The sequence below is a fragment of the Microchirus variegatus genome, assembly GCF_963457635.1.
Source record: "Microchirus variegatus genome assembly, chromosome: 19".
NCBI lineage: Eukaryota > Metazoa > Chordata > Actinopteri > Pleuronectiformes > Soleidae > Microchirus > Microchirus variegatus.
Window position 1 is genome coordinate 10,034,917 of NC_139820.1, and position 26,562 is coordinate 10,061,478.

The 26,562-nt window shown below is 39.5% G+C and overlaps 1 protein-coding gene across 1 annotated transcript in view; it reads left to right on the plus strand.

The window, feature by feature from the left end:
* Positions 1 to 272: 272 nt before the first annotated feature.
* The window catches only part of pkd1a (polycystic kidney disease 1a), a gene marked incomplete at its 5' end in the record, with an annotated part of 84,456 nt that continues 58,166 nt past the window's right edge, over positions 273 to 26,562 (plus strand). The window contains 7 exons of the mRNA XM_083906043.1: positions 273 to 577; positions 17,329 to 17,400; positions 18,564 to 18,632; positions 20,156 to 20,227; positions 22,117 to 22,280; positions 23,957 to 24,207; positions 25,694 to 25,954. Coding sequence (XP_083762169.1) covers positions 273 to 577; positions 17,329 to 17,400; positions 18,564 to 18,632; positions 20,156 to 20,227; positions 22,117 to 22,280; positions 23,957 to 24,207; positions 25,694 to 25,954 — 1,194 coding nt within the window. The remainder of the gene's footprint in view (positions 578 to 17,328; positions 17,401 to 18,563; positions 18,633 to 20,155; positions 20,228 to 22,116; positions 22,281 to 23,956; positions 24,208 to 25,693; positions 25,955 to 26,562) is intronic.

Sequence of the window (26,562 nt, forward strand, 5' to 3'; positions counted from 1 at the left end):
AGGAGGAGGAGAGAGGAAGTTCTCCCAAACTTTTTTTTTTCTTCTCTCCCTTGAAAGAGTTTTGGAGAAGCTCCGTTAGATTTTCAGAGAAAGGGGATTTGAGCTCAAGAGCGAGGAAAACGCAGGGGGACATTAAACCTCGACCCCCTTTCTCCTGTTTTTGTCTAAAAAAGAAAGAAAGAAAGAATAAAAAGGACGCGTCTTCACTGTTTTGTTTCCTTCCCAGCCAGAGAGGACTTACACCATCAGGGGCGATGAGATGTGAGTGAGCTATGCCTTGTGGAAATGGACAGACTTTATCCAAGCGAAAACATGGCGTCTGCGCACCGAGGTTCAGCTTCTTCTCCGGCCTGCTTGTGGCGCTCTGCTGCCTGGAGGTATGGGGCTCCGGGCCGCGGGGGGACGGCGGCAGGAGCTGCAGCCCCTGTCCCGTTAACTGCAGCTGCGCGCTGGCGGCAGGACAACCGCAGCAGCCGCCGCCGTCGTCACCGTCGTCGTCCTGCGTCGTCAACTGCTCCAACGTCGGCCTGGAGAGGGCCCCAGCTGCGGCGGACATCCCGCTGGCCACCAGCGTGCTGTAAGTACAGCAGGTCAATTTGTTCTAACTAGTTAAAAAACGCTTTATTAGATTTAAAAAAAACACATACTTTCTACTTTCTGTATGATGCAACTTGTTTATCATGTTTTTTTCCACATCACATCACACACTTTCTTCTTCTGCATCATCCAGGCAGGCCCTGGCACCAGGATAACCTTATTTTTTTATTTTTTTTTTACCACAAAATTAAATATAATTATTTTAACCATGTGATAGCTTCTGAAAATAAATATGTATTGTTTTAGAACTACTACCAAAAAAATCTATTGAAAATAAATTGACTTTTCCATTAGATACAATGCAAATTTCACCATAAAATAATTGCAGGTTGGTGAAACTACAGTAATCATAGTACTGTTTTAAAATGGAATGCACATTAATTAAAGGTGCATTATGTAATAAATCTAAAGCAACTGGCCATAAAATCCTCTTAATATGTCACAGAGACTCAGGAATAATGTTCATATAACAAACTGAACTCACCAACAACAGCAGTACAGCCAAAATATTTGCATTAAAACAAATATTTTGCAGACTGCAAATCATGTTTATGTTTTGAAATCATGTTTTGGCATGTGGCGCCACCTACCGCCGTCTACCAATCATTGCAGTCAGTAGAGTCTCAGCTGCCCGAGCAACCACGGGTTGCCAGTTACGTCAGAAAACGAAACCTAAAAGACCTCGGTATTTTGAATTTCAATGTAGTAACCGTTTTTGGCCACATTCTTACATATGGCACCTTTAAAGCAGGATGTAGAGACTGTGAGAGTACTTTTAAAAATGGCAAGGATTATTATTGATGAAACCATACTCTAAACTGGCTTCAGAGAAGCTGCATAACAACATTTGACTGTTATATAATCAACAAATCGATAGTTTGTGACGAGAACATTCAAGTATATGTCACTTCGCTATTTAATGATGACAAAAAATATGCAGGAAATCATATAAATAGTTCACTTAAGACAGCGTGGTCCCTATACACTCTTAGAAATAAAAGTGCTAAGTAGAACCATATAAGGTTCTTCGGCTTGTCCTCATAGGAGAACCCTTTTTGGCTCCAGGTATAACCTTTTTATAAAGGTTCCAACTGGTACCCTTTATTCAGGAAAGGGATTTTAAAGGATTCTCTGGATCAAAATGGTTCTTACTGGAACCATTAGTGTTACCAAGAACCCTTGAAAAAACGTTTCTTCGGGAAAGGGTTTTTCAGAAGCAAATGTTTCCAGGTAGAACCTCAGCCCTTGTAGAAGAACCTCTTTGGAACCCTTATTTCTAAGAGTGTAGTTGCATGTATGTCAGGCCGAAACTGTTTTGTTGTTGTGGATGTTTTTGTGGACGCATACAACTGGGGGGGGGGACCCTCACATGCCCCCCTGTGACACAGGCCCTGTATACAGGTGTGTTATTAAGGCAATTTTACTGACGAAAGCAACAATTTATTATCAATTTTAGCATTTCTGTTTCTTGAAACTGAATATAATATTATTTGTGTATATGTATATATGTATATGTATGTATGTATATATACATACATAATATGTATATGTATATATATATACATATATATATATATATATGTATATTTATATGTATGTATATGTATACGTATGTATATATGTATATGTAAATATATTATGTAAACAGGAAAAATTAATAACTGGACCAATCAACTTATTGATTAATTACGTAAATCATTTAGAGTTGACAGTTATTTATAAACACTGACAGATGTGACTGCTGCATTGATGTGGCCTTGGGGAAAAAAAAACGAGGTTCATCCCTGTGAAAATGCGAAGCTACAAAAATGGTCTTTCTCTGTACTCAAGGGTTACTCTTTCGTGGCTTCTAATGGAAGCCTTTGTGCGTGTGCGTCTGTGTGTGTGTGTGTGTGTGTGTGTGTGTGTGTGTGTGTGTGTGTGTGTGTGTGTGTGTGTGTGTGTGTGTGTGTGTGTGTGTGTGTGTGTGTGTGTGTGTGTGTGTGTGTGTGTGTGTGTGTGTGTGTGTGTGTGTGTGTGTGTGTGTGTGTGTGTCGGTATAGTGTGAATGGCGTTGGATACCAGAGAAGTGAGGCTGGTGTTTGAGGTGCGGATCAGTCGTCCGCCTCTGGTGCTGCTGCTGCAGTGAGAACATTCTGTTCTGTGCCAAAGGAAACCATATGTTATTGGTTATATATCCCCCCCCCACCCTCTCTGCAACTACCTTCTTTTATTTGACTTAAACACTTACCATAAGACCTTACATCAATGCACTGAAAATAAAGTAAATAAAACTTTTTTTGAAGCAAGAACACTCAAGTCAAAACTGAGTCTTCTTAACCCATAGCCCAATGCACACATGAGATATGAACGGCTCTGTGCGTGACTTTAATTGGACGCAGATCCTCTTTAATCCCGTCAGACTCTATTGGAGGACTAATTGCACCAGACCACATAAACTGTCTTGGTCCTACTGTACCAGCAAAAGCTGTGACTCACTGTGAATAATTTTTCTTGCTTTAATTTGGCCTCTTGATCTCCAGGTTCCTAACAGGTGAGGGGATGTATGGAATTAAAATCTGATATTTTGCCTTCAGTAAATTGGATTTCATGACCAATGCTGGCAGGAAAAGACATCGAGTCTGTGCTTAATGAACGGAAAATGAGACTTGAATGGTAATGTCTCAGTAATAGTCTCAGTAGTAGGACTCCTAGATGTAATGTATTAGATAATAAAACAGAGGCAGTATACGTCTTTATATATTTTGTTTGAGGCATTCTACAGTTTCTTTAGGAATGAAAAGAGGGCCTTTACAATGTTTTTCATGATTTCTATGATGAGTTAGCCGCCTAAAACTCAAAGGAAGTTGTGCGTGTGAATTTAAGGCCTTGGGGAGCTGTCCTTTAAATATCAACAAGAAAAGGTTTTTTGTTGATGAAATGAAGAAATAGACCAATGCTAACTTTTATTTTATTCTTTGGAGAAGGGGTCAAAGTTTAAAGTTTCCGTGTGTGTGACCTTTGGTCATTTATTGTTGTTGTTGTTGTTGTTGTCGTTGTTGTTGTTGTTGTCGGGCAGATGCAGGAAGTGTTTATCCCATCATACTTCTGAAGGACGAGGCTTTTTGAGCGGTCAAATTCACTCCTGCAAAAACGTCATAATCCAACCTGTTTGCGTTTGTTTTTGCTTTACTAGCGCAATGTTGTTGTTCTGTCCTGGCACTGATCAACGGTTTTTTACAATTTTATGGACCGAACGATTCATCGAGAAAATAATCAACAGATTTATAATCGGCCCTAAACTTCATACTCCAACCTGTTTGCGGTTGTTTTTGCTTTACTAGCGCAATGTTGTTGTTCTGTCCTGGGCATAAAGTGTTCATATTTAAATGTTGCACTTAGAGCTGAAACAATTAATCGATGACTAAATTAATCGTCAACTATTTTGATAATCGATTAATCAGTTTGAAGCTTATTTCATGATTAAAACAACTTCTTTAATGTGAATATTTTTTTCGTTTCTTTGCTCCACATAACAAAGAAATCAGTAAAACTGAATCATTTTGGTTTGTGGACAAAACGAGACGTTCAAGAACATCATCATTTCCAGGTCTGACAAACACTGATCAATGTTTTTTAACATTTTCTGACATTTTATGGACCAAGCGAGTCATGGAGAAAATAATCAACAGATTAATAATCGTTAGTTGCGGCTCTAAATTTCATACTCCAACCTGTTTGTGGTTGTTTTTGCTTTACTAGCGCAATGTTGTTCCGTTGTGAGCTTGTAGGCTTAATCGATGTTTTGTGAAAAGTGTTCATATTTAAATGTTGCACTCTACCGTCTCAAATAAGCAACACATGTCATGATTATTGTCAGTGAATAATGGAGTGTGTGTTCACATTATCACTTGGAAGTGACGATTTTCTCGAATGTCTCGTTTTGTCGACAAACCAAAATGATTCAGTTTTAATGATTTCTTTGTTATGTGGAGCAAAGGAATGAAGAGAATATTCACATTTAAGAAGCTAAAACAATCAGAAGTCTCGTTTTAATCATGAAAAAGGCTTCAAACCGATTATAGATTATCAAAATAGTTGATAACGTAGTAGAGTTGCGTCATTGCTCAGTTCATTGACTTAAAATGAAGCTCTGCTGAACTTAATAGCTGGGGCTGATTAGCGCAGGGCATGGAGGGCTGCGTAATTTCTGTTATTTGTATTCTAATATCTAACTTGTCATTTATTTACTTTTTCAATAAAGACACACAAGGAAGCCAGATGGTGCTCCAAAGCATGTACAGTGTCTGGCACTCGTTTCAGCAGAGGGAAAGTGTGTGATGACGCGAATTAAATTTCCGAATGTCCACTTTCCCTCTCGAAAAAACCTAAACCTGAAAGCGTTGTGACGTGACCCCCCGAACTGTTGCTGTAGCAAGAGAGGCACGAGAGAGTGAAGCCTGACTGATCTGCTGCCAAACGGTTTTTATATATGCGTTTAGCCTCCCCTCGTAAAGAAGAATTTAATGCTAGGATCATTTTGAATACTATTACCACCAGCATTCCAAATAGCCTATGGGAAAACAAACAGCATCCAATATTATTCATTATACGTTACACATCATACATCATTCATTGCACATTATACAGTTTTAGTTATTGTGCTATTCTCAGACGAGGATATTTACAGTCCTAGCGGCCCCACTGGGGTTTTAGTTATTCATGGATAATTCTCTCTGAAGCTTTAGCAAGAATAGCATTTACATTAAAAACAAGAAACAACGGTAAAGCCTTATATTAAGGAACATATTCACCATTAACTAGGTGCTAACTAACATGCATTATGAATAGCGTACTAGCCCTTTATTAGTAAATATTAAGCACGTATTAACACCTTATGTAGGAAAAATCTTTATTTATGTCGTAATAGTGGTAGAATAAGGTTATGTACAATAAGGTGTTAATATGTGCTTAATAATTACTAATAAAGAGCTAGTATGCAACTTATATTAGCCTAATAGCATAGTTGCCTAAGTCATATTTGAACGTTTTCCGAAAACAATTCAAAAAAACTTGCACGCACATTGGTAAAGTTAGGCAGATATCGCAATTACCAAAAAAATTACTTCGGCAATTATGCTATAAGGTTAACGATATGTAAGTAAGCACCTAGTTAATGTGTTCCTTAATATGAAGTGTTACCAAAAAACACAATTCAGAATTTTGAAAAATGCACATTGTTAAGAAATGTTAAATGGTGGTTGTAACGTTAATAGCATTTATTTTATCTGTATTTAAAGTACTGGTCTGACACCAAAATCTTGTTTTAAGCTTGTAATGTTCAGGATTTGTCGACTATCAAATCATATAGCATTATTATTTCAGTTATCTAAATAACTGTCTCTGTGTTTTGCCAAGTTCTAATATAATGTATTATTACAGAAACAGGACAAATATAATATTATATATTATATACGAAACAATTACTCGATCAATTGATTAAGGGTTTTTTTATGACTGAAGCAAGATTTTTGATATTTTTAGCTTCTTAAATGTGAATATTTTCCGGTTTCTTTGCTCCACATAACAAAGAAATCATTAAAAACCGAATAAATTTGGTTTGTGGACAAAACGAGACATTGGAGAACATCGTCATTTCCAGGTTTGACAAACACTGATGGACATTTTATGGACCAAACTACCATTCGATTAATCGATTATGTAAATAATAACCACTTTATGTACCTCCAAACTACCAACTATTTTCTGTCTGGCTTCTAAATCTGTTGATCAAAACAAAACAAAACAATAAAAACAGATCCAGTTGTAATGAGAGTATTTTAACATGTTGCCGACGACGAGCATTCCCCTTACATACTGGCCCATCTGTTCTAACCCACACACATAATAAAAATCTCTTCACACTTCATTCAGACAGTTTATGCAACTGTGGAATCACTTCTGGGAAATGCTTGTGGAATAGACTCAGGTTTTTTTTTTTTAAAGTCTCTATAACCCTTGTGTCGTGTGCAGATTGCACACTTAAAGTGCCGCACACTGAACATCTCATCAGCGTAGTGTTGCCTGGTCAAGATTTCTGATTGTTTTAGCTTCTTAGCTTCTCCATGTGGAAATGTGGAATGTGATAGGAATTGTGTTCTTTATCAGGGCCGTATCAGCACTAGCCGTTAATAGGCCTGTTGCAGTACGCATATTCCATTAAAAACCAGACGTTTGTAGCTAGAATAGTCGTTTACCACATTAACAATGTATAGAGTGTATTTCTGATTCATTTAATGTTATATTCATTGAAAAAAAAGAGTTTTTCCTTCAAAAACAAAGACATTTCTAAGTGACCCCAAACTTTTGAACGGTAGTGTATCGACCAACTCGTAATACATACTTACCAATAGTTGAAAGTAATTTTTTAATGTCAAATCACAAAAAGATTATGGATTAAGTTTCCGAATTAACCTCGTAACATTGTTGAAGACTGCAGTTGTTGTTGTTCTGCTGCGCACTGTTAACCTGTACTATAAACGCGTTCATGATCGCGCACTTCCTGGTCCTGTCAGCTCCACTCAGGATAATCTTGTGGCGTTACCATGGCGGCGAGGTGCACACACACACGCGCACACACACTGCAGGCAAGGTAATCTAAACGCGATTTTGTGCCGTAACAGAGGAGAGTTTTGGCTTTTGCACTTTGGCCATGAGGCTTCACAGCTGTCACACAGACGAGAGACTCAATCGTCCTCTTACTTTTTGTTCCTCCGTTTGTCCTCCTTCAAAGGTGGTGATCCTCTATACAACATGCACACACACACACACACAACTGATGCTAATGAAGTGGGGAAAGAAAAGACTCGATGTACGGACCATATGCGAGGGGGATTTTTGTTGTGTTACCATAGTGATAGTCGCTCATGACATCACTCGAAGAAGCACAGACATTCCAGAAAGTAATAAATAAGTGAAGGAACAGGGAGACGAGAAGACGGGACGGCCTTGTCTTCAAACCTATACCCCCCCCCCACTTACAATAGACTTTCACTGAAAGTACACTGCTGTGTCATACTCAGTCCTTCCTTCCAAACCTCCCAGCCCCTCTGCCAGATGTGATGTATTCACAGATGGAAAACCCTGAAAAGGAAACAGATATACAGACTCTCAGGGTAATGCAGAGGTTAAAAAACATGTGTGGAGATATTTGCCAGTTGTCTCAGCTCAACCCTTCTGGAGATATCCTTCCTTTTTATATCTTCTTGACAAAACGTTATGCAATTTAAATATGATTTTGATGTGAGCCGTGAGAAAATTATCGACAGATTAATCGATTACGAAAATAATCCTTAGTTGCAGCTCTACTATTTTGACGTGCTTCCACACTCTCAGAAATAAGGGTTCCAAAAGGTTCCTTCTACAAGGGCTGAGATTCTACCTGGAACCATTTGTTTCTGAAAAACCCTTTCCCGAAGAAAGGGTTCTTGGTAACACTAATGGTTCCAGTAAGAACCATTTTGATCCAGAGAACCCTTTAAAACCCCTGAATAAAGGGTTTTTAAAGGGTACTTGGTGGAACCCTCCAAAAGGGTTCTTGGTGGAATCTTTATAAAAAAGATTTACCTGGAACCAAAAAGATTTTCCTATGAGGACAAGCCGAAGAAACTTATATGATTCTATTTAGCACCAGCTCCACTTGCCTCGCCTCAGCACGGCACGTTTAAGTTGCGTTTCCACAAGCATACAACTGCTCCCAGGCAGGTGATCACAGAAATAAATATGTGCAATATAAAATAAAAAGCTCTTATCAAGCCAAAATAACTTTTATTTTGAAACTTGAAGGAAGAAAAAGACAGCTTGTGCACTCCCTGCATGGCTCCATTGCATCGCTATGTGCAATGGATGTAGAATAGTGAAGCGCTGCAGTAATTGTGTGTGTTTTCATTGCATATTTTTGATCTTTTAGAGGCTTTAATTAACGTGTACGGGTAGGTGCGGTATTGCATTAGACCTAATTACGGTTAACGGGTCGGTTTCCTTTCCGGAGCTTCACAGTGGTGGGAGTTGCAGTGGTGTCGAGATTTAATGGGAAAGACCAGCATGCATCTTTAGAGTCTTTGGTGCTTGGGTGTGAACAGGGACATAAGGACAAAGCTGAAGCTCCAGACACCACCTGGTGGTGATGGTGGTTGGTGATCTAGTTAGACTGATGAAGGAGGGCGAATGATGGATCAGCTGAGACGGCAAAGACTTGGCGGTGATGCTTCGGTGGACTGTGAGCGTGACAACAGAGCAAGCATTGACACCTCAGGAACTGACAGCTAGGAAGTGACAGTCCACGAAGTATGAGAATGGAACTATGATCCAAGTCTTCCTGCCTGAACTTGCACCAGAGCTTTATTTTGGAAGGTTTCGCAGTAAGGCCATTCAGTTACTGAATGTATTCAGTATACAGTCAACTAAAATTTAGCAAAAGAAAAGTACTAGTGTATCTGAATATTGCACTTTCAAAGCTCATTTTGGCAATGACACACAAAAAGAGTAGAGAAGATTATATTAATAATAATTTTCTCAATTAATCGAGTAATCGTTTGGCCCATAAAATGTCAGAAAATGTAGAAAAATATTGATCAGTGTTTGTCAAACCTGGAAATGACGACGTTCTCAAACCAAAATGATTCAGTTTTGATGATTTCTTTGTTACACGGAGCAACGAAACCAGAAAAAGAGTGAGATACAGATTTTGCACGTCGTCGTTTGCCCAACATTAGTGCTGTGTCGTGGTATGAATTGCTTCGCCTGACAAAAAAACATTTGTTCTTGCATTTGTAAAGACTCAAACGCCTCTGTTATAAGTTTAGTGTTTTGTGATATTTCAATGGAAAAGACGAGACCCGTTGAAACCTGAGGGATTAAAGCAGCTGTAGCACAGGGGTGATAGTGGGTGGTCCTTTAAGACGGGCAAAAGGCTTTACAGTCTGTGGTCCAGTCCGCAGCGTCTCCGATACTCATGTTGTGAAGTGTCCTTGGGCAGAATACTGAGGTCGGTGTGTGTGTGTGACTTTGTTTTTTCACCATTTGATAGATGTTTGATGTGTTTTCTATGCAGCCAATTTCAAAGTTTAACCCATTGCTCAGGGGCGTGTTAAGCAGTAAAATGTAGCAGGTGTTCACTGCAGAAGAATTGGATGTATTTGTTTTTTTTGCACCAGCTTGACAGGACATCATTCATCGACAGAGAGAACCATGGGAGTGGTAATTGGTTCCCCCCCCCCCCCCCCCCCCCCCGCAGTTAGATACAAACATCCACGACTACAGACTTAAAATTTTTGCGCAGCCCAGAGAGTCGTGCACTCGGAGATATCACATAATAACTCTCTATATCCGTGTTTTGGCTCAGTGTTAACAGGGCCGTTATAACATCGATCCTGTGAAATTAAAACCGTGACACATCTACAGTTGGAGCCGACATTGTTTTGAATATGAAAATTGGAGCTGGACAAAAAATAATTGAAGTCAATACAGAAGCTGAAGGTGCTGAAGTGGCACAGACATCGACTGTGGCAGAGCTCGGTGCTGTACGTCCCAATAAAATCCAGATTTTCTTCTCTCAAAACCCGATTACTAGTGCTGTCAGTTTAACGCGTTATTAATACGCCGATCCGCTTTTTTTCACGGCAGGGATTACGTCGGCTGCAGTGGAGGTTGTGGAGCTGATTTTCCTGGTTAACACCTGCTCAATAATGCTCTCCTGCTAGCTGGCTGTAAACTGTGAAATGGATTTCCTGAAACGGAGGCGTGCATCATTACACCGCGTCTCATTGAGACATGCCTCCGTTCAGGAAATCCATTCCACTTTTTGCAGCCAGCTAGCAGAGCAGTCAGAGAATCACCTGTGGAGACATTTCAGCAGACAACATTAAAGCACAGACGGATCAGATCCGAAATCTTTACAGTTGGATCGGTAATTTTCGATCCGTGAATTACGAGTGTATTGGTACCCGATACCGATACTAGATCGGATCGGCCCCATCCCTACTTATTAACGTCGTTAATGCAAACCCATTTTAACGCCGCCAAGTTTTTTTTGGCCGAGCAAACTTTGTAGTTTTTGTCACATACATGCTATTGCAACAACTAGTAACGTTAGCAAAACTACAACACCATACCGGGTCTAGCTAGATCGGAAACAAGCCGTAGCTGGGGAGCTCTGCGAGAGGCTTAAAGCAAGAGCATTAAAATTAGAAAAATAATGGGACAAAAAGAAATCAACATTTAGAATAGATAAAAATCATAGTGTGGGATTAATCGCAAATCAACTATGACATTAATGCATTTTATCACGATTAAATATTTTACTGTTTTTTAATTTTAATGTTTTCCGCTTGTAGCGGGGGTACAGCACATGAAGCATATGTCGGAAGCTATCCTTTTCTACTGTGTATTTCGGGACCATGTCTATTGCGATGTGAAACGCGACTGAATCCGTAATATTTTTCCACCTCCTTTCGGTCTTGTCCTGGTCCTGTGGTTTTTATCTGCCACGGACAGACTTTACAACGCAAGTATTTTTTGCTCTTCATCCGAAGTGTTGAAGCCGTACCATGTTTGTTTTCAATCTGTGGGGAGAACGCGTGACGGAAGGACAGAGCCGGAAGTAGGGCTGGGCGATATATCGATATATTTTTAAACGCGATATGGAATTAGACCATATCGCATATATTGATATAGTGCCTTGTTCCTCGATATAGTACAGAGTTTAGGATTTTCCAACTGTTCACTGAAATAGCCGGTTTGACTTTGACTGAACATCTCATTTCGCAGCTCTCACTTTGCTTAAAAAATATCGGGATACATATCGTATATCGATATTTAGCCTAAATATATCGGGATATGACTTTCGGTCCATGTGGCACAGCCTTCAGCGGAAGTCAGTACGGCCACCGATACATGAACGGGGTTGCACCGTAAATACTTCAGTTAAAGTGAAATTTTTACGATTTTCGCGATTCAACATCACCTTCACGAAATAATTGCGATTATGATTTAAAAACGATTAATCTAACAGGTCTACAAGACCGGATGATGAGTTCGTATTGGACATACAAGGTTTATAAGATGCTAAGAATGTGCAAATGAAAACATAAACAGTGCGTCTGGTTTAGCCTCGTTTCTATGGATACAACGGTTTCAATTAAATCAGGACAAAAACATCTCAACATTGAGATCGTGGTATGAAATTATGATTTTAAAAAAAGGAATATGAATGAAAAGAATAACTCGGCTCAGTGGCACAAAGCAAAATACATGAATTAAAATTGCATAAATAAATATTATCACCACATCTGTGGTGTTTTGACTACAACAGAATATTTTTATTATTATTACTATTGTGAAGCCCTTTTCTGTCTCCTGCTGCCTCGGTACGATGGCTTTCTGTCTTGATATTGATGGAGAAATCCCTGGCGACGACAGCTGCCTGATGCTCATTACGTTACATTTCTCTGGCGAGTGGAAGCAGAAGCAGGTCCCACCGCACCATTGTTTACTAAAACATGAGTTTGCTGCCAAGATGTCGGGGGGGGGGGGGGACTTCACCAGAGTTCTCATACAGGATTACTGTGTGGAAATCTATAACGCAAATGATGTCATACTGAACTTTTGGGTTTTCTGATCGTTTTTGTAGTTTATATTTGAACCATTTACCCCAGTCCCTTTTAACTTGTCCCTCCTTCAGTCTAATTTTTACGTCGGCCTATAATTTTAACCCACTGTTTTAGTGTTGGTACGTATGTCTTCAGCCAATTTTTTTGCCTGCTGTAAAGATGGAGGATTTTGATTAAATATAGGTCTCCTTTACATACCGTCTCTTGTATACATTACTATATACATGTTGGTGGTAATCCATACCCTAAAACCTTACAAATAACTGAATGAATTTCATCCGAGAAAGAACTCCAAAAGATGTTGGGTATGGTTGGGCTTCGCACTTTTCTTTACCAGAAAGATGACGAGTGTAAGGGGCGACGTTGCATTTTCTTCTGCGTGTGTTGTCAGCATGTAAAAAGTGTGTCACTCTTGTGAGTGTGTGCTGCACACAGCTGCCCTTCACTTGCCAGCTGGACACCAGACAACCCAGGCAGCAGCAGCTGGAAAAATGGACAGAATGTTCTAAAGAGGAGAGGAGAGGAGAGGAGAGTCGGCCTGTGAAGCAAAATGTTAAAATCTCCTCAATCAACACTCCACTCTCACAGCTCCCCCATCCCATCTCCCTAATTTCATGCTCCTTCTCCTTGCAGTAGGGAAATCTACTCCTTAGATCTGTCCCTAACCTCTGTTAGGCATGAGGTGCAGCTCACAGTGAGCTGATAGTTCTCCAGAGTTGGCCTATGTCGCTTCTTCTTCACGCTTGCCTCCTCCTCCTCCTCCTCCTCCTCCTCCTTCTCCTCCAACAACTCCATCAGCTTTAACTCCTCCTGCGTCTCCTCCAGTCAGACTCCTAAAGGTCTGCCTGGCCTTCAAATGTAAACAAAGCAGCGGAGCAAACCCGAGAGAGAAAAAAGAAAAAAGAGGAAAGAGATTGATTGAAGTTTTGTGGGGGTGGGAGGGGAATCAGGCAGGCCAAAGGGGGATGAAAGCGACCACAGAGCAGTCTGTGTTTAGTGGGTTAGTGGAGCGCTGGCTTTCACTTACAGGGACTTGGACCACTGTGCCACCACGACGAAGCAGATACTAATCAGACCTACAGAGTCTTCATCACCATTTAAGTGCAGAATTTAATCAGATATATACAGTAATTCTCTATTGGCTTTCTTTGTCCTTTTTAGTATCCAAAATTTCCTCAGTCATTCCCGTAGCGATTAGTTCGTACGCACATTTTTAGCCATTTTAAATAGGGTTGTTTATTTTCCCAAATGGGAGCTGTGTTACCTGCAGAAGTGGATTAGGGCCACACAGGAAAAAATATTTGAGTTCTGACTTTAAATTCAGAATTTCTGACTTTAAAACTCAGAATTTATTCATTTAAACTCAGAATTTATGAATTTAAACGCAGAATTATGACTTTAAACTCAGAATTTCTGACTTTAAAACTCGGAATCCTGATTTTATTCTCAGAATTCTCATTTTAAACTCAGAATTCTGACTTTAAACTCAAAATTCTGGCTCAGAATTTATGAATTTAAACTCAGAATTCTGACTTTATTCTCATAATTCTGACTTTAAATTCATAATTCTGACTTTAAACTCAGAGTTATGAATTTAAACTCAAAATTATGACTTTATTCTCAGAATTCTGACTTTAAACTCAGAACTCAAATATTTTTTTCCTGTGTGGCCCTAATCCTCTTCCGTAGTTACCTGTTGGTAAAAAAGCAACATTTCAGTCAGGTCAGTGGTTGAGGAAACAGGGCAATGTAGGATTCATGTTAGGCATGGAGTAAGTCTCCAGGAAATGAATGTAAAGTCCCCACAAGTGACCTACGACTGTGTGTTTGTGTGTGTGTGTGTGTGTGTGTGTGTGTGTGCGTGCGTGCGTGTGTGTGTGTGTGTGTGTGTTCTCATTCTCAGGCTCAGAATAAGTGGCACCAGACAGGCCTTATAAGGAGCGGTTAGATCACTGGCCACACCGTCAGTAAAACAGAACCATATGTGTGCTCTGTGTGTGTGTCTGTTTGTGTGTGTGTGTGTGTGTGTGTGTGTGTGTTTGTGCGTAGTGTGTTCTGCAGGGTCTCTCTATATATTTCTTGTGTGTGTGTAAGTAAAACCATGTGTGGTCAGAGGTAGCTGAGAGAACGGGAGCCTGTTGTTAATAGACATGGTGAAGGTCACGTTATACTGTCATGTTAAACACACTTATTATCTCCGTCTTTCTTTCACTCTCTCTTTCTCTACTCTTTTCTTATGTCGCCGAGTAGTAAACACACACACACACACACACACATAAACACCTGGCACAGATGCAGACAACATTACATAAGAGGAGGTGTCATCTGCCTAATGTGTGAGTGTGACCGATCAGTTGATGGGTGGAGCATCTTTGTGCCGTTCCTGTTTCATCTACTGATGGGTTTAGCAGAAGAGGAGGAGGAATATCTCCCTCTCACTCTCTCTCTTTTTTGGTCTCCATCTTTCTTACACAGCTTGTCTGGAATGTACAGATGTTTCCTTTTGGGAATGGGCGTCCTGCTCTTTTTTTCACACACACACACAGAAAGAGTGAAAGAGAGAGAGAGGCGCGAGTGCGTTCCCATAACAAACTCATACACACATTTTCTCTTCTGTGAATTGATTTTTCTAATTTGTTTCTAGTGAATAGAGATATGGATCAGCAGGACTGTTCAGCTTTTTCATATCTGCACACAACACACAGTGTCTTTTTGGTCCTTGTTGATGTTTTCTTCTGTTTCCCCTTTGGTCTTGTCGTTCTCACGTGCATGCTCTCTGAGGAGGAGGCTGAAGCTTAGCTTTGGCTCCGTCCTGCTTCCTCCTCTGCACTCCTGGTTTGTTTTGGCAACTCGCTGAACACAGTTCAACCAATTTAGTTTTCTCACTTCCTGGCTCGTTTATCGAGACTCCGACCGTAGTTTTTGAAATAATGCTTGCAATTGTGTACGGTCCTTGTGAGTATGTGTGTATATGTGTGTTCTAAGGAGTTCTAAGGAATGAAGTCAGTATTCTGAGTTTTAAAGTCAGAATTTTGAGAATAAAGTCAGAATTTTGAGGATAAAGTTAGAATTCTGAGTTTAAAGTCAGAATTCTGACTAAATTTTCAAAATTTTAAAGTCAGAATTCTGACTTTATTTTCAGAATTTTAAAGTCAGAATTCTCAGAATAAAGTCAGAATGTTGACTTTAAACTCAGAATTCTGACTTTAAACTCAGAATTTTAAAGTCAGAATTCTGACTTTATTTTCAGAATTTTAAAGTCAGAATTCTCAGAATAAAGTCAGAATGTTGACTTTAAACTCAGAATTCTGACTTTAAACTCAGAATTTTAAAGTCAGAATTCTGAGAATAAAGTCAGAATTCTGACTTTATTTTCAAAATTTTAAAGTCAGAATTCTGAGTTTAAATTCAGAATTCTCAGAATAAAGTCAGAATTTTGACTTTAAAGTCAGAATTCTGATTTTAAACTCAGAATTTCAAAGTCAGAATTCTGACTTTATACTCAGAATTTTAAAGCCAGAATTCTGAGAATAAAGTCAGAATTCTGAGAATAAAGTCAGAATTCTGAGAATAAAGTCAGAATTCTGAGAATAAAGTCAGAACTCAAATATCTTTTTCCTGTGTGGCCCTAATCCTCTAGATCCTCAAATAGAATCCTCTATTAGAGCTGGATCAACGCATCAAACTTATATTCAGGCTTATATAAGGTTAGTGAAGATGAATTGTTAGTTGGCACATAATATGTTGTTTGATTCTAACACACTAACAGATTTTTAGTTTTACAGAAACGTGAATGACATCATTGAGAATACTACTTAGTCATTTTGAGGCATGTGACTGTGCCTCATGCAGCACATACTATTCGTTAAATTTAAGGGATCCATAACTCCGCGGCAACGGAGTCCAGGCACCGTTTACCAGTTAGCTCCGTTAGCTCCTTTAGCGCTGCTATCGCGCCTACAGTCGAACTGGAGCGGTCTGTTTATTAAACGAAAAGAGCAGAGCTACAAATAACCAGCATATCTTTTAGTTTAGTCATATCTTAAAGTTTAGCATTACTTTAGAGACTAATTTTAACAATCGGGAGTCACGTAAACATGACGTCATGCGCGTCCTTTTCTAGTGAGTTGCCATGGAAACGCATAATGCTTTAACGTGTTAACGTGCCCAGCACTATTTCTAATGCAATAAAATGAAAAATGCCGTAGGGTAGAAGAAACTGGGTGAAACATTAACGTTGTCTGAGTTGCTAGAGCGTGTTATACGGTCATTTGCATATTTGTATACTGACTGTGTTTATGGTGCATTTTCATTGTATTCTCTCAGGTATATTTACATGTAAACTGATCGATCAGACGGAAAGTTAACATAAATCTGTCCTCGGCGAGTTTTAAAGCAGGTTTTTCAAGAATAACATTAGATCTTGACCCATGTTAGGGGAGCAAAAGTCTTCATAACGCTGCTGTATCAATCTGTGCTGTTCTTTATTTATTTTTTAATCTGTCTCTTGTGGGTTACCCCAGCTGTACTGAAGTACACACGCACACAAGCGTACACACACACACACACACACACACACACATGCACATAAATACACATGTATGGCTGTCACCTCTTGCTCTGCAAATAAAAAGGGATTACTATTTTTTGCTACTTTATGCATTTGGAAAAGTTCACTGAGCCTTGAGCTGTTGAAAACATTGAGTGGATGAACTGAAAAAGTAAAGTGTGTTGTTCCATTTAAAAAAATAAAATAAAATAAAAAACTATGATGTATGGCATTTTTAGTCGACAACAGCTGTATGATGTGTCATCGCTAAAGCATTATTAACCAGAGGATTCTCTATTGTCATGTCCTTAGCATTGTGGTCTTTGGCACGGCCACTTACATATTTCAAGTGTCTGGTTCTATTTATCGCCAACTCTTTTTTTTTTTTTTTTTTTTCACTTTCTCTCTCTCTCTGCTTTGCTATTATTACATTCGATGTCCTAGCACTTACCCATTCATGTCGTATGGTAAATGACATCATCTTGGCCTAAAGCTTTCATTTTAAGTGTGGATATTTTGGTTTGTTTTCCACAGAGATCTTTCCAAGAACCACATCTCCTCCCTTGATACCAGCCTGTTAGATCGCCTCACCGGCCTCCGAGAGCTGTGAGTACACACACACACACACACACACACACACACACACACACACACACAGCATTATGCATTTTGTCTGTGATACACTACCATTCAAAAGTTTGGGGTCACTTAGAAATGTCCTTATCCTTGAAGGCAAAGCACTTTTTTTCATTGAATAGCAATAACAATGTATAAAGTGTATTTCTGATTCATATAACATTAAATGAATCAGAAATACACTTTATACATTGTTAACGTGGTAAAGGACTATTCTAGCTGAAAACGTCGGGTTTTTAATGGAATGTGTACATAGGTGCACGCAGGAGCTTGTCAGCACCTGTAGTCCTTTAGTCCGCTAGTTTAGGTGTTAATTGGTTATGGTCAAGGTTAGGGTTAGCATTTTGTTCAGGCTGTACAAATGAATGTAAGTCTAGCTAGCTACTGTTCAAAATTTTGGGGTCACTTAGAAATGTCCTTAATTTTTAAGGAAAATCACTTTTTTTCAATGAATATGACATTAAATGAATCATAAACACTGACCTTGTCAGCACCAGTAGTCCTTTAGTCCGCTAGTTTAGGTGTTAAGTGGTTATGGTTAAGGTTAGGGATAGCATTTTCTTGAGGCTGTACTTATGTAAGGCTAGCTAGCTACCGTTCAACATTTTGGGGTCACGTAGAAATGTCTTATTTTTTAAGGAAAAGCACTTCTTTTCAATGAATATAACATTAAATAAATCAGAAATACACTCTATGCATTGTTAATGTGGTAAACGACTATTTTTAATGGAATATGTACATAGTTGTATAGAGGCCCATTTCCAGCAACCATCTCTCCAGTGTTCTAATGGTACATTGTGTTTGCTAATCATGTTAGAAGGCTATTGGATGATTAGAAAACACTTGAAAACCCTTGTGCAATGATGTTGAAAACAGTCTCGCTGATTTCTTAACGAAAGCAAAATTATTATTTTAATTTCTAATCTTTTCAATGTCTTGACTATGTTTTCTATTCGTTTTTGCAACTTTTTTGATAAATAAAAGTGTGACTTTAAATGGAAAACACCAAAAAATTGTATTGGTGACCCCAAACTTTTGAACGGTAGTGTATGTCAGATACTTTTATGTTCCCAATCAAGCCATCAGAACCTTTGTGATTCCATTTAATTATGTCTATATACTCCATGCATCAGGTATCTTCAAGGGAATCGGATCAATGTTCTCCCCAGAGGGATATTCTGCTGTGGGCCACTGTCAGTTGTGTAAGTCTGGAGAAGTTGAGGACCTGGAAAATCTGTGGTCGAGAGTGGAGTAAGGGAGACTGAGGAAGATGAAAAAGAGAGGAGGAGGAGAGAGAGAGAGAGAGGTTTGGTTTAGTCTGGATTTAAGTGGGCAGAAATCCCAGGAGGGAGCTTGCTGAACCAGAGAGCATTCACATTAAAACACACACACACACACACACACACTGTATACTGCACACACACACCAATCACTGCACAATTAAGTTCAATTACAGCTTACTGCTCCAGGCTCCCACTACCTCCTTCTATCCCTCTCTCCATCTGTCCATGTCTCCCTTCCTTCATCCATTACCTTATTTCTTCCACCCACTGAATGGGTGTTTAAGCATATGTGTGTGTGTGTGTGTCTGTTTGAGAGAGAGGGAGAGAGAGAGAGAGCGAGAGAGAGACTGGTGGTTTCCATCAGTTCCTTCCAAAACCACCACACAACGGCCCCATTATGCATCCTACTGGATGGAGGGAGGGAGAGGGAGGAGTAAAAAGACATGAAGGAGAGCAGCATGGAAACAAAACGTGGTGTAGAAACATTACAATTTTTGAAGTGCTTCCTTCTAATTCAGTCACTCACTTGTGTGTTGCGTTGTGCATTTGAGTATTACAGTGTGTGTCCATTTCTGTGTTAGGAGAATTGTCATTTACATTTTCGAACGTGTTTACAGTCGGAAAGAAAATGCACTACCGTTTAAAAAGGTTGGGGTCACTTAGAAATATCCTTATTTTTGAAGGAAAAGCACCTTTTTGTCAATGAATATAACTGAATATAACTTAAATGAATCATAAATACTTGTCAGCTCCAGTAGTCCTTTAGTCCACTAGTTTAGGCGTTAAGTGGTTATATTTAAGGATAGCATTTTCTTTCGGCTGTACAAATGAATGTATGGCTAGCTAGCTAGCTAGCTGCACAAACCCATGTGTGTGTGTTTGTTTGTACACTACTGTTCAAAAGTTTGGGGTCACTTAGAAATGTCCTTATTTTTGAAGGAAAATCACTTTTTTTCAATGAATATAACATTAAATTAACCATAAACACTGACCTTGTCAGCACCAGTAGTCTTTTAGTCTGCTAGTTTAGGCGTTACGTGGTTATGGTTAAGGTTAGAGATATCATTTTCTTTAGGCTGTACAAATGAATGCAAGGCTGCCTAGCTAGCTAGCTGCACAAACCGGTGTGTGTGTTTGTTTGTACACTACCCTTCAAAAGTTTGGGGTCACTTAGAAATTTCCTTATTTTTGAAGGAAATGCAGTTTTTTTCAATCAATGTAACATTTAATTAATCATAAACACTGACCTTGTCAGAACCAGTAGTCCTTTAGTCCGCTAGTTTAGGGTTAGCGTAAAGGGGTTATGGTTAAGGTTAGGGATAGCATTTCCTTTAGGCTGTACAATGAATGTAAGGCTAGCTCGCTAGCTAGCTAGCTAGACAAACTGAAAAAGCAGTGTTGCGCTTCTTTGACTGTGATTTGTCTGTTTTGTTTCCCTTCAGCGATTTGAGCAACAACCAAATCACCACCATTGAAGAGAGAATATGTGACAACCTGTGCAATTTAACTCAAATGTAAGTAAATCGCAATCCGTTGCTCGTATGACTGTGTCTCTTAATATAATACACGACGACGAGGACGCTCCCACCTGATGGAAACACACACTGACACGTATAAAAATACATCATGCGTGCTTGAATTAAAAGCAGCATGTTCACAGTTCCCTCCCCTGAACATACGATAAATGAAGAGGTGGTGAGAAGTACTTATTCCCCACCTTTTTTGTGAGATGAGAAATGTTTTTTGTTCTATAATCCAACTGAGCTAATAATAGGTTATTATAGACAGACGGTGTTAAAGAAGGACCTGTGTCAGCTGGGATTGGCTCCGTCTCTCCCTGTGACCCTCAGCGGACATGAATGTGTAGATCATCCTCAATAATTCATGTCTCCTTTCGATCTGTCACTACAATTTTGGTTGTTGTCATTCTCCATAATATTCCACCACTTTTCCTTCACTTTCCTTTACCGTTTCTATTTTTTTTAACCTTTATCTTTGCTGCTGAAACACCGTAAACTTCCCCTTGCATTGTGGGACTAATAAGGACAATCTCATCTTTGAAAGTAGAGCACGATATTGAAAAGCCTTTAATAATCTTCAAATGATTGAGTGCATTTTCATTTGTCTTTGCGCGTCAACCGTGACGCACGCGAAGGGCAAGGAATTGTGGATAATGCGGCATTGTTTTTCTTACTTTTGGAATTAAGCGTGACACAATTAAGCAAATAAATTATAAGGATCAGGAAGAAAGGAAACGGGTGAAGTTGGCAAGTTGGGTCACAGTTGTGTGCATTTTAGTGCTGGGCATTAGGTTAATGAGCGTTTCCATGGCGACTCACTGGAAAAAGACATCATGTTTATGTGCCGCAACACCGGAGTCCAGGCAACGTTTACCAGTTAGCTCCGTTAGCTACATTAGCTCCTTTAGCGCCGTCAGCACGGCTACATTCGAACTGGAGCAGTCCGTTTATTAAATGAAAAAAGAGCAGTGCTACAAATAACCAGCGTACCTGTGTACTGCATATGTGTGCCTCTGTTTTTAAAGTTTAGTGTTACTTTATAGACTCATTTTAACAATCCGGAGTCACGTAAACATGACGTCATGCACGTCTTTTTCCGGTCAGTCGTCATGGAAACGCGTCATTCGCTCACGTTGAACGCGCCCAGCACTAGTGCATTTTCTTATGAAATCGTTATTGCATCCTTGTTTTTATTGGTCAGATGTAGAGCTGCAACTAACCATTATTTTCATAATTGATTAAACTGGCGATTATTTTCACGATTAATCATTTGGTCCTTAAAATGTCAGAAAATGCAAAACAAACCTTGATCAGTTTTTGTCAAACCTGGAAATGACGATGTTCTCCAATGTCTTGTTTTTGTCCACAAACATTCAGTTTTTAATGATTTCTTTGTAATGAGGAGTAAAGAAACCATATTACTAAAAAATTCAAAATTAAGAAGCTAAAACAATCAGAAAAATCTTCAAACCGATTATCAAATTAGTTAACGATTAATTTAGTAATCGAGGAATAGTCGATTAATTGTTTCAGCTCTATTCCGTCACTGATATGAAAGTTCATATTCAATGGGTAGAGTTACAAAATATAACATTAATAGGCAAATAAATCACACCTTGTAGCCCTTGAGCCTGATTTATACATATTTTGAATGCGTTTAATGAGTGATGGAGAATGACCACTTCCTGCCCACGACACGAGAGGCAGAATTGTCTTAAAACCTATACCCCCTGTTACTATCGTGATCTCCTCTGACCAAAAAGTTAAGTCAAAAACTCTTCCTCATCAATTTTATCGAGAATTTATTTCAACCTGAATTGGCGAAAAAAGCACAGATATGGACATCATTTCACCATTTCTTTGTCCTGTGTCCTCTTCTCCAGTGACCTGAGCGGCAACCCCTTTGACTGCGACTGTAAGCTGTTCAGATTGGTCAGCTGGCTCCAGGAGAGAGGCGTGCGGGTCCGGCGACCGGACGCCATGCTCTGCAACCATCCTCCCGAACTCCGTCACCAGCCACTGCTCAACGTCAGCCTGCTCACCTGCGGTATGAACCGAAATGCACCGACACTGTGCTACGAGGGTTCTGTCAGTCAAAAACAGTAACATAAGACTTACTTTGATGAAGTTGGGGATTTGTTGTCTGGTTTGGTTTGAGCTTCAGGGCAGAAGGTGCAGCAAACAGTAATGAGTAGTCTTGATATTAGTGACAAATACACAAAAACATTTCCTTTTTCACACTGATGTTTCATATAGTACACTCTTAGAAATAAGGGTTCTTCTACAAGGGCTGAGGTTCTACCTGGAACCATTTGCTTTCCCGAAGAAAGGGTTTTTCAAGGGTTCTTGGAATTCACAAATGGTTCCAGTAAGAACCATTTTGATCCAGAGAACCCCTTGAAACCCCTTTCCTGAATAAGGGGTTTTAAATGGGTTCTTGGTGCAACCCTCCAAAAGGGTTCCAGGTGTAACCTTTATAAAAAGGTTCTACCTGAAGCCACCTATGAGGACAAGCTGAAGAACCTTATATGGTTCTACTCGGCACTTTTATTTCTAAGAGTGTAGAGCAGATTATTGCAATTTTATGGAAAAGTGGAAAGAAGCACCAAAAATGTATTTTTTAAAAATGTCAATTTCCAACCGTCTTTTACATCAGAATGTATTTTCCTGGGCCGATTTCAGTGATTTTGTTGTCAAATGATAGGTCAAATGTCTCATTTCTAAATCAGAAATGTTCTAACCAATTATAACCTGAACATCAGAATCAATGGACATTTTTCACATTTACATCTGTAATGTGAATAAACCTTTTTTTCATTGTTTTAGAAAATATTCTGAGTAAATAGCATAAAGAGATATTTAAAGAATTTCTGATTTATTAATTATAATTACCTATCATTTGACACCAAAATCATAAAAATCTGAAATTGGCCCAGTGTTAGGGTTAGGGTTATGAAACTGATGTAAAAGATGAACGAATGAATGAATGAATAATAGTTGGAAATGGCGCCCTTTTGAAATTTCTGTGGCAAATGGGATTTTTCAAATGACCCAAGAGGTACATTCAGTCAAATGTTGGTGCTTTGCTAATCTGCTCTTCTAATTGGGGTTTTCCCTGGTAATGCCAAGCGAATGACACCAAAGTTGGTCCTTTACTTTGAATAGAAATATTTTCTATGGATTTTGATAGTTTTCCAAACATTTAAGCGCACTTTTCAACAAAATATATAATGCTACTCATGGTGTTTTTAGATATTTTAATGCAAAAATGTAATCTTCAAGTTTCCAAGTTGCAAAAAACACAAAAATATTCACAGTGAAAGAAATAATGAGGCAGTTTCTTCTCTTTTTTTGCCAGTAAATGAAGTTTTTCTCACAGTTCTTGTGAAGAGTGAAGCTGTTTTTGATCCTGGTGCCTGAGAGGCTCGGCTCATGGAAAGAATTAAAGACATCCATCATCTGCATGCTCAATGATAAGCAGTCAGACTAAATCCGTAATAATTGCTTTTGGGTTGAGAACCCAGATAAAAGGACAAAATAATCTTCTCTGTTATGAATTCTTTGTGACAGGAATTTCAGACATCAGTGCGATAAACCGTTTGACCTCTTTTGCTGATTACTGGTGGAAGTCTGACGCTGCATAACATTATAAACGAACTACGACATCAATTATTTAATTTGTATTAAAGCATCCTTACATTTTTTTTTTCATCTGATCCTCAGGTTTGAACTACGCAGCATGTCTTGAAGACAGCAGCAGTGTAGGAGGCGGGCGGAGTGAGCTTGTTATCTTCTCTTCCTCCACACCGGGAATCTTCACACGCGAGCAGTGTAACAGTGTGTGCTTTGCCGCGTCGCACCGCTACGGTGGCCTGGGGGCGCGTCACGAGTGTCTCTGCAGCACAAACTCTGAGCCCAACTTCATCAGTGAATCTCAGTGTTCTGCCGCCTGCACGAATCCCCACGTTATGAAGGTATGTCGCACACTCCAGTCCCAGTGATAATCACTCTGGTGCCACGTGGTTCTCAAACTGCGGTACGTGTGCCATTAGTGGTTACGCAAGCTTCCCCTGGTGGAGGGAAATCAGAAATACTGTTCTACTGTATATACACTACCGTTCAAAAGTTTGGGGTCACTTAGAAATGTCCTACTTTTTTAAGGAAAAGCACTTTTTTTCAATTATTATAACATTAAATGAATCATAAACACTGACCTTATCAGCGCCAGTAGTACTTTAGTCCGCTAGTTTAGGCGTTAAGTGGTTATGGTTAAGGTTAGGGATAGAATTTTCTTTAGGCTGTACAAATGAATGTAAGGCGAGCTAGCTAGGTGCACATACCGTTCAAAAGTTTGGGGTCACTAAAAATGTCCTTATTTTTGAAGGAAAAGCACTTTTATTCAATGAATATAACAATAATACTGACCTTGTCAGCACCAGTAGTCCTTTAGTCCACTAGTTTAGGCATTAAGTGGTTATGGTTAAGGTTAGGGATAGAATTTTCTTTAGGCTGTACAAATGAATGTAAGGCGGGACCGTACCTATGTTCCCCGGGTCCTATGTTCCCCGCTTTGTATGTGACCGGGGAACATAGGACCCTTTCTCTAACCCTAATCCTAACCCTACCCTTTTTCAAAAAAAGGGTCCTATGTTCCCCTGTCACATACAAAGTGGACCTTTTTTGGGAAAAACGGGGAACATAGGTATGACCCCTGTAAGGCTAGCTAGCTAGCTGCACAAACCTGTGTGTGTGTGTGTGTGTGTGTGTGTGTGTGTGTGTGTGTGTGTGTGTGTGTGTGTGTGTGTGTGTGTGTGTGTGTGTGTTTGTTGTACGCTACCGTTCAAAAGTTTGGGGTCACTTAGAAATGTCCTTATTTTTTAAAGAAATTAAATGATTATTACATTGATAATGTGGTAAACGACTATTCTAACTATAGCTGCAAACGTCGTGGTTTCAGCGTTTACCTTTAGTCGGATTCAAGTTGACTGGGGAACACTTTCCTCAGTTCTGACGCCCGGCTAATACCCAAATATAATAATAAGAAGAAGACAACACAGAAGCATAAGACAACAGCGAGAAAAACATGGCAAAGTGAATGAGAAGATGAATTGTATGCTCTGTCCACTTAAATATCGGATATTTTTAGGCTTTTGTAAACACATTATCAAGGATTCCCTCTTAACCTTCCACTAAACTACCATCAGTGTCTGTGGTTCTGCTTCCTGCTCTCTGCAGAACCGCTGCACTGAGAAACCCAAAGTATATTACACAGAACTCCCAACTATAAATCATCGAACATCGGTTTAATGAAAAATTTGTATTTCTATTCGAAAATCACAACAGCAACAGGGGAACCACAAGCATCTGAACACTTGCCAGCAAATAAATGACTATTTCACATACGAATGCACTTCAGCACAACAACCTCCTCTCCCTCACGTGGTTTCCTTTGATTCACAGGAATGTGGGTGGACTCTGGCTCACGATGTCTTTGCGGTGGACTTCTCGATCTCACTGAAGCCTCTCCCACTGCAAAGTGTCCTCGACCCCGTCACTTTGGCAGCCGTCTCCTCTGTCACTCCGGTGACGCTGTCCTGGGACTTTGGTGATCTTTCGCCGCGGGTCAACGCCACAGGAACAGGCCTGACCACGGCGACTCATAAATACGGGCTTCCGGGACGATACGCCATCAGCGTGATCGCCTGGGCTGGAAACAAGGAGGTGAAAGAGGTTTATAAAACATTTAGGGTGTGTCAAATCACAACATACATCATCTCAAGGCCCTGTACATAGAGTAGTAGTAACATCATGCAGAGCAGAGAAACTCAACAAGTCACACATTGAGCAAGCACTAGGCATCAGTGGAGAGAAAAACTCCCTTTTAACAGAAGAAGAAGAAATCTCAGACAGAATCAGACTCAAAGATGTGCAGCAATCTGCCTAGACTGGTTGTGGTGAAAGGGAAAACGGTGGACAGAAAGGACAAGAGGGAGATGAGGTAGAGACAGAAGAGCCGATATACAACAACTGATATATTGTAAAACTATTTTCTCCCCATGAATAATGCCATTTCCACCAGCTTGAATGAACAGAAACAGCAGAAAGTAGCAGTTGCCTCAAAAAGTATCGGAAGTGATTGGAAATTATTGTTTATCCACGTTATCTGCAATCCTATTTTCCCCAGAATGGTATTTTTATTTTCTTACAGCAGTAGCTTAGTGAACACTGAGTAGGCAAAGCTAAAAAACAAAAACACACTGTCCCACTGAATTTAGAGAAATATATATATATATATATGCAATATATATTAGAGACATAACATCTTTGTA